General features: G+C 39.1%; 1 protein-coding gene across 10 annotated transcripts in view; it reads right to left on the bottom strand.

The window, feature by feature from the left end:
* ARMC8 (armadillo repeat containing 8) overlaps positions 1-16,808 on the bottom strand; it is a 184,486-nt gene that overhangs the window by 94,153 nt on the left and 73,525 nt on the right. For 9 of the 10 annotated variants that reach the window (XM_048862922.2, XM_048862926.2, XM_048862928.2 and 6 more), the window contains 3 exons: positions 8,683-8,775; positions 4,896-4,955; positions 2,804-2,884 (listed from right to left, as the gene is read on the bottom strand). In XM_048862922.2, coding sequence (XP_048718879.1) covers positions 2,804-2,884; positions 4,896-4,955; positions 8,683-8,775 — 234 coding nt within the window. The remainder of the gene's footprint in view (positions 1-2,803; positions 2,885-4,895; positions 4,956-8,682; positions 8,776-16,808) is intronic. The other variant, XM_075132276.1, reaches the window with a different exon arrangement.

The following is a 16,808-nucleotide window of genomic DNA, read 5'->3' as shown; positions in this document are numbered from 1 at the left end:
GTTTTTTATAGCCTCGCCAATCTCCCTGAGCATTCCACAGTCATCCTCACCATTCTGGTCAGGTGGTTGGTAGTATGTCCCTAGTGCTATAATCTTATTATTCAAGCATGGAATTTCTATCCAGAGAGATTCCATTGGACTGTTTGGTTCATTTAAGATCTTTACTATATTTGATTCTCTGCTTTCTTTCACATATATAGTGCTACTCCCCCACCAGCATGACCTATTCTGTCATTCCTATATATAGTCTACCGGGGTATTACTGTGTCCCATTGATTATCATTTCACCAAGTTTCTGTGATGCCTATTATATCAATATCATCATTTAATACAAGGCACTCAAATTCATCAGTTTTAGTTTACAGACTTATAAAATTTGTCACTTTTTCAGCTGTCTGCCATTATGTGATGTAAACGAATGGGACTCTTTCATTTGACTGTTTCTCCCCTAAGGAACATCTCTGTCTGAACCATGTACTCCTTCACAACTGTCGGCTTTCCCCCAGCCCTAAGTTTAAAAACTTTATCACCTTTTTAATTTTACATGCCAGCAATCTGCTTCTGTTTTGGTTTATGTGGAGCCATGCTTCCTACATATGCTCCTCCTTTTCCAAAAGGTTCCCCAGTTCCTAATAAAATCTAAATCCCTCCTCCCTTCACCATTATCTCATCCATGCATTTAGACCCTGTAGTTCTGCCCATCTAACTGGACCTGTGTGTGGAAATGGAAGCATTTCAGAGAACGCTATCATGGAAATCCTGGATTTCAATCTCTTACCTAGCAGCCTAAATTTGGCCTCCAGGACCTCTCCCCTACTTACCCTATGTCATTGGTACCTATATGTATTACAACCACTGGTTCCTCCCGAGCACTATACATAAGCCTGTCTAGATGTCTAAAGACATCTGCAACCTTCGCCCGGCAGGAAATTCACCATGCCATTCTTTCAGTCATCACAAACCCGGTTATTTATATTTCTAATGATCGAATCCCCCATTACTATTACCTAATAATCAAATCTCCCATTACTATTACAATGGGATGGAGGCCTCAGTGACAATGAAAAGGAGTCAGGGATTATTGCTGACTACCAACTGAATGTGAGCTTCTCAATGCTGTGGGCAAAAGGGCTGATGTGATTCTTGCACGTACAAATAGGGGAGAATACTGAATACGTAGAGATAGGTGATATTACTTAGAGTACACAGTACTGGTGAGACCACCACTGGAATACTTTGTCCAGTTCTGGTGTCCACACTTCAAAAAGGATGTTGAAAAATTTTAAAGGGCTCAGAGTAAAACTAAAGAATGATTCATGATCTAGAAAGCCTGCCTTATAATAAAAAATGAAAGTAGCTCAACTACTTAGCTTATTGAAGATTAAGAGGCTACTTGACTATGGTCCATAATTGCCTACGCAGGAAGAAGATACTTGATAGAGGTCTCTGACTGCTAAAAGTAAAGGTATAAAAAGATCCAGTGGCTGGAAACTGAAGACTGGAAATAAGATGTTAATTTTTAAACACTCAGGTAACTAATCATTGGAACAGATTACCAAGAGATGTAGCAAATTCTACATTACTAGAAATCTTTAAATCAAGACTGGATCTCTCTCTAAGAGGCTAGATCAGCCACAAATTATTGTGATAGATGCAGGAAGTCACTGGGTGAAGCTGTATGGCCCGTTATACAGGAGATCAAACTGGATGATTACAAAGATCTCTTCTGGCCTTTATACCTATGGATCTGTGAACTGTAAGATACAGTCTCACCCCAAAAGATAACAAATATAGCCTTAGATCTATTTAAATGTAGTACCTGAAAAAATCAGGGAGGTAACTATTTACTTTCAAAGATTTCATTCTGAAAGTTTATATAGGGTGACATTGTTCAAAGTTAATTATTTGTATAAGATGCTCCTTGTCTAAAAACCTTTCATAATGGCTTAGCCTCCACAAGGTCACAGCACTGACTTTAATCCACAGTCATGTTTTCCACAAGCATATACCAACAGACATAGTTTAAACTATGTATTTACTTACATGTTAGCCCCGAGGGACCAAATTCTCAAAGCCTTAGACAGAACATGTATGCATCTGTGTGTGCACTCAGACATGCAGTTTTGAGTAAAACTGTGGAATTTTGCTCAGCCTCTCTCTTTGAATCAGGCTTTGAAAATTTAGTTTCAGACTGCCAGCAAATAGCCATTAGAGGTACCACTGCCACCAAATCCAAATTCATACAGTGTGATGTTGTCCCAGAAATACCACTTCACGACAACATTGTGCAATCAAATCACCATTCTTCATTGGTACTTGACCCATCCAGGATGGATTTCAAAAACAAAAGCATATGGTAGAGCCCAGACTCCAAAGGATTCGGTGGAATAAAAACCACTCACAGGCCCTTTCAGCTACATAATCAAGTTTTCAACACATACTTGACTTACTTCTATCCAGGTCAGCTCATCTATGCTCCCCTTTTCACCAGCTCTTTCTTTTAAGATGTCTTCATTTTCTTTTGTTTGGCAAAATGGCTGCTTGCCTCTAAGTCAAGCTCTATTTCAATTACTGGATTTTAACTTTATAGAGCACCCAGATATGTTGTGGCAGTTTTCTGTATATCTCTATACACCACACAAAAACAACAATAGGCACCCAAAAAACGTGTATTGCATACTTTTGTGTGTGTGTGTGTGTATCTATCTATATATGAATACATATAATTTCTATAATTAAATTAATACTGATTGCTTTTATAACTGATGTGAAATCAAAATCTCAAGCAGTTTTAATGCCTTACTTTGTAGGACGTGGAACTTAATAGGTGAGCAATATTCTGAACTGCTCCATGGTTAAACAAGATTGTCTGATGATCTGGACCCTATAAAGGGAAAAAAAGGAGTATTTATTCTTTTAAAAAACAAATGTGGAAGAGGCTTTCTGTTAACTGTAACTTCAGTAAGTACTAAAATGCAGGTTTTCCTGCCATTCTTTGCTTTGTACATTGGAAATGTGCTAGTTTCTTTACCGTCTGAAGCTAACTTTCTGTTACATCTGTTGAGCTTGACCTACTTATTTATAGCCATTTTCATTCTCATTCTTGAAAGGAAATACCAAAACTAGAGAGATTAGGAGTAGAGTGAGTGAAGTTATAACATTTTAATTAATGAAGGATGAGTTCTACAATAATTGACAATGGAAATTTAATTTTTCATAGCTGATATAGGGCTGCTAGCAATATACTGTTTCAATCTTTGCAATATTATATAAGATTCTCAATAATCTGCAACACCTCTTCCATTGCTAATCCCATGCATTTTCAGCAATAACAACCCCAGAAAAGATAGCAAGTAACCAATTCTAAAACTGTTCCCATATATCAGAATGTGCATCAACTGACAGTGTGGCGAGAGTAGTGTCTCACTCCTACACTAGTAACTCCTACACATGTAATCTAGATTTAAAAAGTTTTTTATAATACTATTTCAAATACATCAACTGTAAAGACAGCTCACCAACCTTAAGTACTTAAAGAGCAAGTAAAAATAAGCGTCTGAGGTGTTAAACATTTTTCAGTTTTCAAAAACTCAGTTTGAAATCAATTCAAGTCCAAATACTGATCCCATGTCTCCTCTACAGTACAAAAGTCTCAAGATCTCTGTGGTCTGGCCAGGCTGTATGGAGGCAGAGGAGGAATGGAACTCTCAGGGGACCTCCCACCCTCAGCAGTCTCAGTGAATCCTAGGTGATCAGTGAGCTCTTCCTCCCCTGGAAGTTGAGTGCATGACTCTACTCCCACTGCCTCTTCCCATGACAACCCACCTTTGAGGGCAGGACTGCCCCAACCTGCAGAACTGGCTGGCAACTTCAAAACAGAGACATCAGATGGGGATGATGGGCCTCATCAAGACAGAGGACGTCTGGAGGAAAAAGGCACAACCCTGACAGACTCCTCCCTGCTCCCATTCCAGGGGATACCTTTGTTCCCCATTCCTGGTTTACACTATACCCCATGGCTGCTTGACAGGAGCTGCTATGCCCTCAAGGCTATAGTGGTCTCTGCTTAGCTTTTGCATGGGAAGAGAAGGGCAGGACCCCCAGTCACCACACACCGCCGCTTTTAATAGCTCCTTGTATCCATTCCTGTGGAACAACTCTATGGCCCCTTGCACACCAATCTGCTCATCCTCTATACTGGTCAGGCCAGTGTACAATCCCTATATGGGGGAGTAAAGGGACTAGTACTGTCTTTACAAATGTGTAAGAGTCAGGTTTTGGCTCATAGAGTTAAATTTCTAAATAGAGTCAACAGCCGTGACAGCATGTGTCACCACAAACCACATAATTCCTAACAATAAACTTCAGTATAAACACCCTAGAATAAAATATGTATCTCCAGTATCTGCTCTGGCGCTCCCACATTGGTATGATGTCTACTCTGTGCACAGCCTCTGTAGCCATCTGATTGGCTGAAAGAGAGAAAGGTGGGAAACACCAAATTTGACCTGCAAAACACTGCCTGATTTTCTTGATTGATTTGCAACCTAAATGCTAATGGTCTTCCTGCCAGAATGAAGATTTCAGTATTCTGTTTCATACTTATACCAACTTGGCACACATGAACTACAGACCTCTGTGCATCTGACAATGGTAGAGACATTTCACTTCCAAGCTTCTGAAGAGTCATTAAAAACAGTTTGTTTTTTTTAAAAGGTATTATGAAAAATATTTTTAGTACTTCATTTATAATTATCCCTTTCCAGAAAAACCATGAAAATTATTTTTACATATAACATATCTGATGCTTTAAGATGCTTCAGCTGCTACCACTGACAACTTCCTATCAAAAAATGCAATTAAAATACCTTTTTTTGCTGTAGAAAAACACTTACATTGGCACACAGAAGTGGCTGAGGCGATGATTTAAAGCCGCAGCTATGCCAGTGTCGAAGCTGAAGAAGAGATATTAAAAGACGGGGGGAGAAATGAATGAAATTGAAATCAAGAATTGCTTTAACTTGTTTTTGTAACCTGATAAATATATCACTTATCTAGTTCCCATGTGCCAGATTTTCAAAGAGAATCATCTAATTTGTTGTGTGTAAATACCACCATGAATACACAAATGAGTTATTTGTGTGCACTCATGGCTAGTTAGCTGCACAACTAGACATGCATGCAAAAATATTCAGTTTGGACATGCACTTAAAGTGTTTCCTTGAACAAATCAGGTATGCTTAATATATGTATACATATCTTTGAAAATCTGACTTTGTATTAATAGCCCAAATTTAAGAACTCTACTGTCAGGCTTATTCAACAATAAATAGTAAGTTGTTTTAAATCTAGACATGTGAAGACTTGATTATACACTATATAACTCATTTTTAATTTCAGATATCTCAGAAACTGTGTCAATAATGAGGGATAATTGCTTTTGTTACTCTGAGTACAATGGTGGAGTTCTAGGACCTATTTTAATGATACTGTGCCTGTCCTCCAAAGATTCAAGGTATTTCAGTTTTAAATCTTCCTTGGATGTAGCATTTGGGGAACAGAAACAACAGTTCTTGATTACACATCATTCTTACAGATCATCATAAAAAGTTGACTTTCAACAAAATAGCATGGCCTATTACAGATGATGTTCAAAAGAACCATGTAACAAACAATTTATGATGACAAACATCAAAAAGACTCGAAAATATCTTTGGATGCTACAGACTCTTATGCAGAAGTTCAACACAAGGCCTACAAACTAGCTACAGCCCACTTACATCCTTAGAATGAGGCTTAAGAGGGATTTAGCTAGTTCATAAGCGTTGTGCTGTACTGCTGCAGGGGGTGAATTTCATTTATCCTGCATAGCTGATCAAGGTGTTATTTAAACAGTAATAGCAATTACATTCAAATGAAATTTCCAGTGCTAATTTTCAAAATTTTGGTACCATACAATCATGCATCAAAAAAATAGGCCTTTTAAAAATAAAAAGCTCACTTTGACAATTAAAAGTAGTAATAAAGCTTCTTCATTTATGCCACCTTCCCTGAAAACAGATTAACTGTGACAGAGAGAACCTGAACCCCGAATGCCCTTCCAACGTAAGTTTCAACATGCATTTTACAATGCTTTGTGCATTATTGTAGCTTAGTTTTCAATTAAATTGATTTTGTTTATTTTATAGGCAGATGGTGTCCAAGATTTGTATGTAAAGAACAGGCCACCCACTTGTCCCAAGAACCAGCATTCCCCTTCATGTCCATCCAAAATCTCTCCAGAGTCGTCATTCTGTCAGTCATTGCCACTCAATTTTTTTTTTTTAGCTCAAAACTCTCAGTGTAAATAGTAAAAGATATGCCGCAAACAAAAGGAAGTATGCAACCATACTAACAACATTGAGTAAGGATTTTCTATCTAAGGAAAATGTCTGCTGTCCTCAGTGAAATTTGAGGTGGAAAAGAGAAAAAAGCTGATAGGCAAAGAAGCCTCCCGCGACCTGAGCTGACCTTCTGCCCAGGAAGAGGGAGGCAGTGGGGAACCCTTCACAGGAACACTGGTTCTTAAGAAGAGTGTGGTGTCAGTTATCTTCACAAATGCTAGACCACCTGCCTAGAAAGTAAACAAAAGAAAAAAAATACATTGAAGCACAAATAACCCTTTAAAATACATGTTGAAGCTTACCTAAAACCAGTATTCATAGTGAAGTGTTTTCCCCAGAGAAATCAATCAGAAAGATTCTCTCCAGCACACAATCTGTTCAAGGGAAGATAGTAGCTTTCATTAAACAAGCTCAGAACTATCTACGGCCACAGGCATATTGAAACTTTCATGGGTGTTTGATATCTTGCCTATCTGTACAAGACAGAAAAACAGGTTTCTTTAACCCTTGCAAGTATGTTAGACTCTGACATATCAGCTGGCTGGTATTATATCTGAAGGCACAGTAGTAGGGCATTTGTTTTGGTCGCTTGGTCTTGTACCCATGGAATAAAGCAGCTAAAAAGAAAAAAAAGGTATTTTCAAGTTTCCCATGAAAGATTCTATTTACCTAGAAAAACAAAGATCAAGTTCTTGTCCCATTTAAGAAACAGCTTCAGAAGACCTCAAAGCATCAAAAATTTGCGTCTCTCTTTCTCTTTGTATTATCTGATCCTCTTACCTATTCTAAAACAGTAGTGTTTTCTTGTTACGATTCTGGGATTTATTTTATGTCAACTATTTCATTTGCCATTACTCATTTACATTTTCAATCATTCACACTCATGTATTCAGTGTGCCCTACATGCTCATAGTTTTTGCTGTAAAATGTGACATTTTCAAAATATTCATGGTAAACTAAATGTCCCAATTTTTTCAGTTCAGTGAAAATAGCATACTGGCTATAGAAGACTTTTTTTATTTTTTTCTTAATTAGTGAATGGGGTTTGGTTTAGTTAATTAAATATTTATGATACAGAAAAGTTGGCAAGTTTTACAAAACAGGGCAAGGTGTTCATTTTGTCAGGGAGAGCAAGGCAGAATTCATCCTTTTCACAGTAGAGCTGGATACTCAAGGGTAAGAGATCCAGTTTTCATATACCTGATTTGGTTGTGTAGTGCTGCTGAGCTACTACTTTCGTTTATATGCAAGCTTGTGTTTTATACAATCAATCCTGTGCTAACACTTCTACAATAATGTGCTAACAATTGTTGTAACACAGCGTTCATTCTAAAGCAAACGTTTCCAAACTATATCTTCTTACTCAGTTTTCAATTGGAATTTTTTTCTTGTTAAAAAACACATATTTGAGCAATCTATTTAATATTTTAAAGGTTCTAATTTTCATCTTATAAGTGACCCCAGAGTAACTGACTAAACTGGATAATCCTTGATTTCATCAAACTAATGCAAGATTATCAGGATTTAAGGTAATGTTGGAATAAAATTCCACATAAAAGATAAATGGGCAGAAATAATAGGAACTGGAGTGTCTTTCTTTCACCATGTTAACCACAAACTTTAGATTAATTTGTATATTTCGCTCTAGTGTTCTGTGTTGTAACAGTTTTCCTCTACATATCTGATACTTTTGCTAAAAGAAAGCCTCTTTTAAGATCTAAGATTTGAATTAGATCAGTCACTTTAGTTTCAGTTCTCAGTTTAATACAAAATTGCAATTCCATGAGTAGATACACATGCATACTCACTGCATAAGAACTAATGAGGAAGAGTACAATTTTAATACAAGAACACTTTTCATTGGTCTATAATCTCTCAAAATACAAAATATCATGGGTACAAAATGGCTGCCTTGAGAGGACAGAGGCAGTCTGAGCTAAGGTTTATTCAATAAATTCCCAAAGCAGAGCAAAAAGAAAAACTGAAATCCTCAAATATAATCATGCTGACAATGAAGTTTTATGTTTCATTCAATTTTTGTTTTTATTTTTTTAGTTAATACACTCTAATTCCCAATAAACCCAAAGTTCTTATTATCTGCAAACTTTACTTTATCCAAGAGCAGTATCCACCTATAATCCCAGAAACACTATCAGCAAATTGGGGGGGGTCCGGGGAGGGGGGATTCAGTCTTTATTGTGCTACTGTTCCAGCCATAGAAGTCAATATTATCTTATACAGTTTCTAAATGGCAGAAACACAAGAACCCTCATGGAGAATATTTATTCTCTTTCCTTACTTTGCAGCAATGTGAGAAGATCTGACATATGTATTCTTGAGTATATCGAGACCTACTAAGCAATGCCATGAGGTGGGGGATAACTGTAGCATCCTAGAAACAAGTCAGAAAAGAAAACAGTATTAAAACTAGAAATTTCAGCACCATTAGTCAGCAATCTGTAACTAACAAGCTGCATCCTAAGCTTTTCAATAGTCAGTACCCAAGCCTAAAATGGGGGAGGTGCTGAGACACACAAGGAACAAAGACTAGGCCATAAAAGTACTATGGGGGTGATTTTCAAAGAAAATGACAGCTTGGTGCTCAATTCCCATCAAAATTCAATGTTCCTAACTCCCAGCTATGTGTCACTGAAAAATCTCTCCATTAAGTAACCTACTTAGTAAGAAGTCTTCGGACAAAGGAAAAGAGGAATTCCGCTCACTACAAACTGTCACTGACAACAATCACTGAATAAAAAGCTCTGTGTATTTTTGAGACAAAAATCCCCCAGTGGCATTCTTCTCCCAGAACAGTAATTTACTTACCTTTTATTTGGTTATCTCTTAATTCTGAGAGGGTGGGAACGGAGGGAGTGTAGGAAGTGAGGTGCAAGTATAGACAATGGATTTTTTCATCCTCCCACCAGCAGTCGGAGACAAGACATCAAAAGAATTTAGTGATATTGGCCTTCCATCTGACAATCCAATTCAAGAGTTTTCTTTAGTACTGACATAGCACAAGCATGCACACTCATAGCGGGAAAAACTAAACAAAGAGTAATCAGAAGAGAAATCAGAGAGAGAAGGGAGATCATCTCACTACCTGTTTCTCATTGTTTGGTTCTGTTATGAATCCAATCCTGTTTCTTAAGATCACTATAGTAAGTGAGAAATACCTAAATATTGTTATAAATCAATGAAAGATTTAAGATATCTAACAGATATATTTTAGCAGAAGCCAGCTACAAGTGGGGATGCCACGAGAAGCAGTAGAAGATTAGCAGTTTTTGTGAACTCCGGAAGCCAGCCTCAACTGAATCATCTCTGAAACAAAGGGTTTGGTTGTTTAAGCAGAGGAGACTAAATATCAGAAATCCCCTTTAAGAGGTTGCTTCTATGTTGACTATGACAGATAAACTGAGCCCTTCACCTGGGGAGAGCTGGAGTCAGTAAGAACTGTTGTGATGATCAGACAGGTTTGCCTACAATGCAAAAAACTTCCTGCAGCAGCAAGTCTCATTGTCTAGTCAACTGACTGAGGCTCGTGCTGCTAGGCTAAAAACAGCAGTGTAGATGGCTCCTGCTCAGACTGGAGCCCAGGATCTGAGACCCACCCCCTTCGCCAGATTTTGGATCCTGGGCTCCAGCCAGAGCAGGAACTTCTACACTGCTATTTTTAGCCCTGCAGCATGAGACCAAGTCAGTTGATCCAGGCTCTGCGACTCGCTGCTGCGGAAGTTTTGTTTTGTTTCTTGTAGCTTAGATGTACCTTATAGATATGTCTATATTGCAATTAAACACCCATGGCTGGCCCATGCCAGCTGACTCAGACTTGTGGGGCTTGAGCTAAGGGGCGGTTTAAATGCAGTGTGGATGTTCAGGCTTGGGCTGGAGCCCAGGCTCTGGGTCCGTGCAAGAAGGGAGGATCCCAAAGCTCAGGCTCCAGACAGAGCATTTACACAGCAATTAAGCAGTCCCTTAGCCTCAGCCCTGCGAGCCCGAGTCAGCTGGCACAGGCCAGAAATGTATTTTTGACTGCAGTGTAGATGTGCCCTATGTGACTTGGTCAGTGAGGTGAAGTTATTGTTTACTGAGTTATAAAACTTTCCTGTATTAATCCATTGATATAACTTAATAGGGGGCTGTGGAAAACAACACAATAGCTATAGATAAGCAACCCCCCAGCAAACATTGGGGGGCAACTACAGGCCAATGGCATACTTCCAGGCTCAAAGCCGAAGTGAAAACTCTTCTGCCAATGCTAAGAACTAACAAATCAAAGGGCTATAAATAGTTAAATGCCCCGCTCATGAAAGGAAAGGAGAGTCAATCAGGAGCTGTCCAGAGTGACAGGTTGACAGAGTAAAACTGCAGAGGGAATCTGAAGAAGTTGAGCCTTCCCCCAGACCCAGACAATGTAAGCCATAGGGAGACACAGGTTTTCTCTTAAATGCTTTGGTTCTAAGTAAATGCTTTGCTTTAAGAAAAAGTATTTAAGCAAAGGCTGTTTGGTCACTGCTCACCACTACCACTGCTCCCAGAGGGAGCAAAGCTACTGGCACTGAAGGTAAGTCAGGCCTGCTGAGGTACTCACAATTCATCACAGGGGACTGCAACCCAGAGCCTTGTCTGAGAGTGGGAGAATCCTGTAATTCTACCCAAAGAAAGGCAACAGCTAGAGGCCTGAGAGGGGTGCCCTCGAAGAGACCAGGAGGGGTCTGAAGTACAGTTCACCATTTAACTATGACAGCAGTAATAGTAGGAACTTTAGTTTCCCTTCTCAGAAGTTGCTCAGAACACAACTGTGTAGATGGTACTATTGCCTGTTTCCCCAGGAACATCTTGTTTAGTCAGAACATCTTTCAGCACCAGGAAAAAAAAGGCCCAACTGTATGACTATAAATCCCTCAGTCCCAGCAGGTTTGCAACAGTGCTGAAAGTCTCAGCCAAGAGTGAGATGCAGTACAGTTCTCCCATTAGCTTGCTGTCATGCATAAGCAAACCGACAAGTGCTGTCCAGAAAAGCAACATCCAAAAGGAGTAGCAACCGAAACAAGTGCCGTATGGTCCATACCTACATGCTTGCTCTTATCTTAAGAACACTTTTGCCTGTGGCTACAATTCTGCAAATTCACCATGAGGCCTGAAAGACTTTTTGTTCAAAAAACTCAATTTACATCATTCCTTAGCCGTCACTGTGTTTTCTTTCAACAGCTTTACATAACATGTATATCGGTTAAAATCATATCCTGCCACCTTTCACCCACCTTTGGCAATTTAAGATTTCAAGCCACATTAAGGCTCAACACAACAGAACCACATATTGACTGACTTTTCTGGTACCCTACGAAATCACCATCAGCTGAGGTTCTTGCAGTTGTGTCAGGAAAAAGGTAATAGACTTCTGTAAAAGTAACTCGTGACTTTTTGGCTAAAAAACTAGAAAGATATAAAATTAATATGGCACACATTCAATGGGTTAAGAGCTGTCTAATTGAGAGCTCTCAAAATGCAGGTGGGTGTGTTTCTAGTGGGGTCCCACAGGGATTGGTTTTTGGCCCTATGCCTTTTAACATTTTTATCAATGACCTGGAAGAAAATAAAATCACTGATAAAAGTTTGTAGATAACACAAACATTGGTGGAGTGGTAAATAACGAAGAGGACAGGTCACTCACACAGAGCAATCTTGGATCACTTGGTAAGCTGGGTGCAAGCAAACAGTATATGTTTTAATATAGCTAAATGTAAATGTATATGTTTAGCAACAAAGAATGTAAGCTGTATTTAAAGGATAGGGGCTCTATCATTGGAAGCAATGACTGAAAAAGGTTTGGGGGTTGTGATGGATAATCAGCTGAACATGAGCTCCCCTAAGATGCTGTGGCCAAAAGGGCTAACGTGATCTTTGTATGCATAAACAGGGGAGTCTTGAGCTGGAATAGATAAGTTATTTCACCTCTGCATTTGGCACTGGTGCAACATTTGCTGGAATACTGTGTCCAGTTCTGGTGCCCACAATTCAAGAAGGCTGTTGATAAATTGGAGAGGACTCAAGAGAATGACAAAAGGATTAGAAAACCTGACTTATAGGACAGACTGAAGGATCTCACTCTATTTAGTTTATCCAAGTGAAGGTTAAGGAGTGACTTGAGTACAATCTACACCTCCCTATATGGGGAACAAATATTTAATAATGGGCTCTTCCATCTAGCAGAGGCAGGAATAATACAATCCAATGCCTGGAACCTGAAGCTACAAAAATTGGAAATAAGGCGTGCATTTTTAACAGTGAGAGCAATTAATTACTGGAAGAATTTACCAAGGATTGTGGTGGATTCTCAATCACTGGCAAATTTTAGATCAAGACTGGATGTTTTTCTAAAAGATCTGCTCCAGGAATTATTTTGGGGAAGTTCTATGACCTGTGTTATTCAGGAGATCAGACTAGATTATCACAATGGTCCCTTATGGCCTTGGAATCTATTAAGCTATAAGAAGGAGCAACAGAAGATTCATCATGGGTTGGATGTTCTTCACACAGAGCTCCAAAGCGGAGACAAGAAGAAATTAACTCAAACCCTTGACATCCCATGTAGGGATGCAACTGGCTCATTTTAAAAAGTGACAGAAGTGAAAAACAAATTAAGTTAAAAGCCTAACTAGAAAAGGCTGATGTTTCTGCGGGGGACAGGAAGTAAATTGGGTTGCTCAGCCAGAACCAGCCCTTATATCTTCAATTTTTTTTGATGTTCTCACTCCATCAGCTGAAAAGTGGGATATCAATACCCACTGTCTTGATAGACCCACCGCAGGAAAAAATACCAATAAATATAGACAGCAACCTTGGCAGGGTTCTCAAAGGGAAAAACAAATCCTCATATTATAAACCCATAAGTGCTGAAATGAGTTTTGGGAATTTGTATGCAGAATTGTTGTAACTGTGTTGGTCCTTGGATATTATGGAAACAAGGTGGGTGAGGAAATATCTTTTATTGGACCAACTTCTGATGGAGAGAGAGAGAGAGATTTCGAGTTTATGCAGAGCTTCCTTCAGGTCTGCAAAACTTAGCCCTGGTCTACACTGCACGATAAGGTGGATATAAGCTGCCTTGCGTCGACCTAGCCGTGGAAGTGTCTTCACTTAAATTTGGCTCCCAACAATGTAAGTGCCTCTCTACGGTGACTTCGCACCACCTCCCCAAGTAGCATAGAGTCACTGTCGATGTAATTAGTTCGATGCAGCGTCTATATACACTGCACTGCTTACATTGACTGTTACTCGCTTTCAGGAGGTGTCCCACAATGTCCCACACTTACAATACAGTCGACACAGGTGCTCCTGATGAGGATGTGCACCGCCGACATAAAGAGCCAAGCATGCACACACACAAGCTATTTAATAATTTCAGTGGCTGTACGATGATGTAAGTTAGATCGACATAATCTACGTAGGTAGATATGGCCTTACTCAGAGTGTCACAGCTAAATACAAAATTAAACAGATTGTCTAGCATAAGTAGTTAACACATATTCCCAGAGACTATTCAAGGTGAAATAAATCTTTCCTGAATCCTCCCTTCTAACCTTCAAACAACCCCCAACCTTTCCAATCTCATCATCAGAAGCAAACTCTCCACAGACCAGTCACTAACTCCAAGTGGCACCAGACCCTGTCAGACAACAGACACAAAACCTGCAGACATAGCTCTACTACTGCAAAGTTAAACACCCCCCAACACCTTGCAAGATTCCTGGGCCCTACACATGCCTATCACAACATGTGGTGTACCTCATCCAGTGCACTGAATGCCCCAAAAGCAATTGTATGGGTGAAACCAGACAATCTCTGAGCTCTCAAATTAACTCACACAGGAAAATGATAAAATACAAAAATAACACATCACCTGTGGGTGAACACTTCTCACAAAGAGATCAATATCTGACCTATCATTCCTCATCCCCAAAAGAAACACTTTTAAAAGTTGAGCCTGGGAGCTTAAATTCATAACTTTGCTAGACACTTAAAAATAATGGACTGAACAGAGAGACTGGATTTATGGTTTATTACAACAATCTGTAACCCACTAACAATCCCCATCAGCTGCTTCCCTCTACTCTTTCTTTCCTCCCTATGACTGGAGGGATGTTAATGGGCCACTTCACCTTGAACGGTCCCTTGAAATATGTGTTAACTACTTATGCTAAACAATCTGTTCCATCTTGTATTTAGCTGTGACACTGAGGACTTGTACACACTACTACTTAAGTCAGTATAATTTATGTCGCTCAGGGGTGTGAATAAGCTTCTCCCGCTGACATAGTTACCGCTTCCCACAGAAGTAGTTTTATTATGCTGACAGGAGAACTCTCTTCGGTCGGCATAAGGCATCTTCACCAGATGTGCTACAGTGGCGCAGCTGCATCGGTGCAACCATGCCACTGTAGAGCTTCTAGTGTAAACTAGCTCTCAGTAAGTTTCCCAGACCTGAAAAATTGTGCGTAAGCTCAAAAGCTTGTCTCTCTCACCAACTGAAGTTGTTCCAATAAAAGATATTACCTCACCCACCTTGTGGGAACAGGTAGTTCAGCAGTTCTCAACCTATGGTCCAATCAGCACACAGCTGCAGCCCATGTGACATCCTCAGGGCCATACAGGTAATATATATATATTGTGTGGATGAGACCCACATAACACAGGGAGCTGCATATGCGCCCCACAATGGTAAACAGGTTGAGTACCACTGAATTTATAGGATTCAATGATAGGATACTAATATAGCCCTGCCAAAAATGGGCCACATACTAAAATCAACCAAGACTAAAAACTTTTGCTATGAAATTCAGCATCATAAATCAAATTGGTTAATTTTGTTAATTTCTTTTAAAAAATACAATTTCCTATTAAATTAAATTTAAAAAAAAAATCAAATAATATATATACTATTCCACTATGTCAGTAATATACAGGTTCTTGTAGCTATATGCTACAGTACAATAGAGTGCACTGATTTAAAATCAGATTTTAATCAATCTGCAAGCAGGAAACCTTGATTTCAATCACTGATTTCAAACTTGTTTTGTATATGTACTTTTTAGTTATTCTCCCAACAAAATACTGATTTTCATTGGTTGATCTGCAACTAAATACAGCCTTTACATTAAGTCTGCTACTTTTTTTTTTGCTAGCCAGGAGGATACACTGTTATCTATAAACACATTTAAGCAATTACAGTGTTTAATTTACATTTTTATTGTTCTAGAAAATGATGAATGATGTATTTCCTATTTACTAGATGATTAATTTTTAACTCATATTTGTGTCAAGTTGTATTTGGATGGAAATTGGAATTCAATTAAAAATGCACAAAAAGAGCATTTAAAAAATAGTTAAATAAGAATATCTTAAATGTGCTGGATACACAAGAAAAGAAATAAGTTTATCAAAATGTTTTTGCATTTAAAACTGATTTAATTAAACAAAAGGAGATATCTGTAGTCTGGGACTTGAACTGATTGTTTCTGTTCATCATATGTATACAGTATTGTTGTAGCTGCGTTCGTCCCAGGATAAGAACATAAGAATGGCCATACTGAATCAGACCAATGGTCCATCTAGCCCAGTATCCTGTCTTCCGACAGTGGACAGTGCCAGGTGCCCCAGAGGGAATGAACACAACAGGTAATCATCAAGTGATCCATCCCCTGTCGCTCATTCCCAGCTTCTGGCAAACAGAGGCTAGGAATGGGGGGAGGGATAGTTCAGTGGTTTGAGCACTGGCCTGCTAAACCCAGGCTTGTGAGTTCAATCCTGGAGGGGGCCATTTAGGGATCTGGGGCAAACAGTGGGGACTGGTCCTGCTTTGAGCAGGGGGTTGGATTAGATGACCTCCTGAGGTCCCTTCCAACTCTGATATTCTATGATTCTATGACACCATTCCTGCCTATCCTGGCTAATAGCCATTGATGGACCTATGCTCCATGAATTTATCTAGTTCTTTTTTGAACCTTGGTATGGTCTTGGCCTTCACAGCACCCTCTGGCAAGGAGTTCCACAGGTTGACTGCGTTGTGTGAAGAAATACTTTCTTTTGCTTGTTTTAAACCTGCTGCCTATTAATTTCATTTGGTGACCCCTAGTTCTTGTGTTACGAGAAGTAGTAAACACTTCTACTTTCTCTACACCAGTCATGATTTTATAGACCTCAATCATATCTCCCCTTTGCCGTCTCTTTTCCAAGCTGAAAAATCCAAGTCTTATTAATCTCTCCTCATAAGGAAGCTGTTCTATACCCCTAATCATTTTTGTTGCCCTTTTCTGAACCTTTTCCAATTCCAATACATCTTTTTTGAGATGAGGTGACCACATCTGCACACAGTATTCAAGATGTGGGCGTACCATGGATTTATATATAGAGGCAACATGG

Source organism: Caretta caretta, chromosome 9 (genome assembly GCF_965140235.1).
Source record: "Caretta caretta isolate rCarCar2 chromosome 9, rCarCar1.hap1, whole genome shotgun sequence".
Lineage (NCBI taxonomy): Eukaryota > Metazoa > Chordata > Testudines > Cheloniidae > Caretta > Caretta caretta.
The sequence above is the reverse complement of the archived record's forward strand: the minus strand, read 5'-3'. Positions and strand labels throughout refer to the sequence as shown.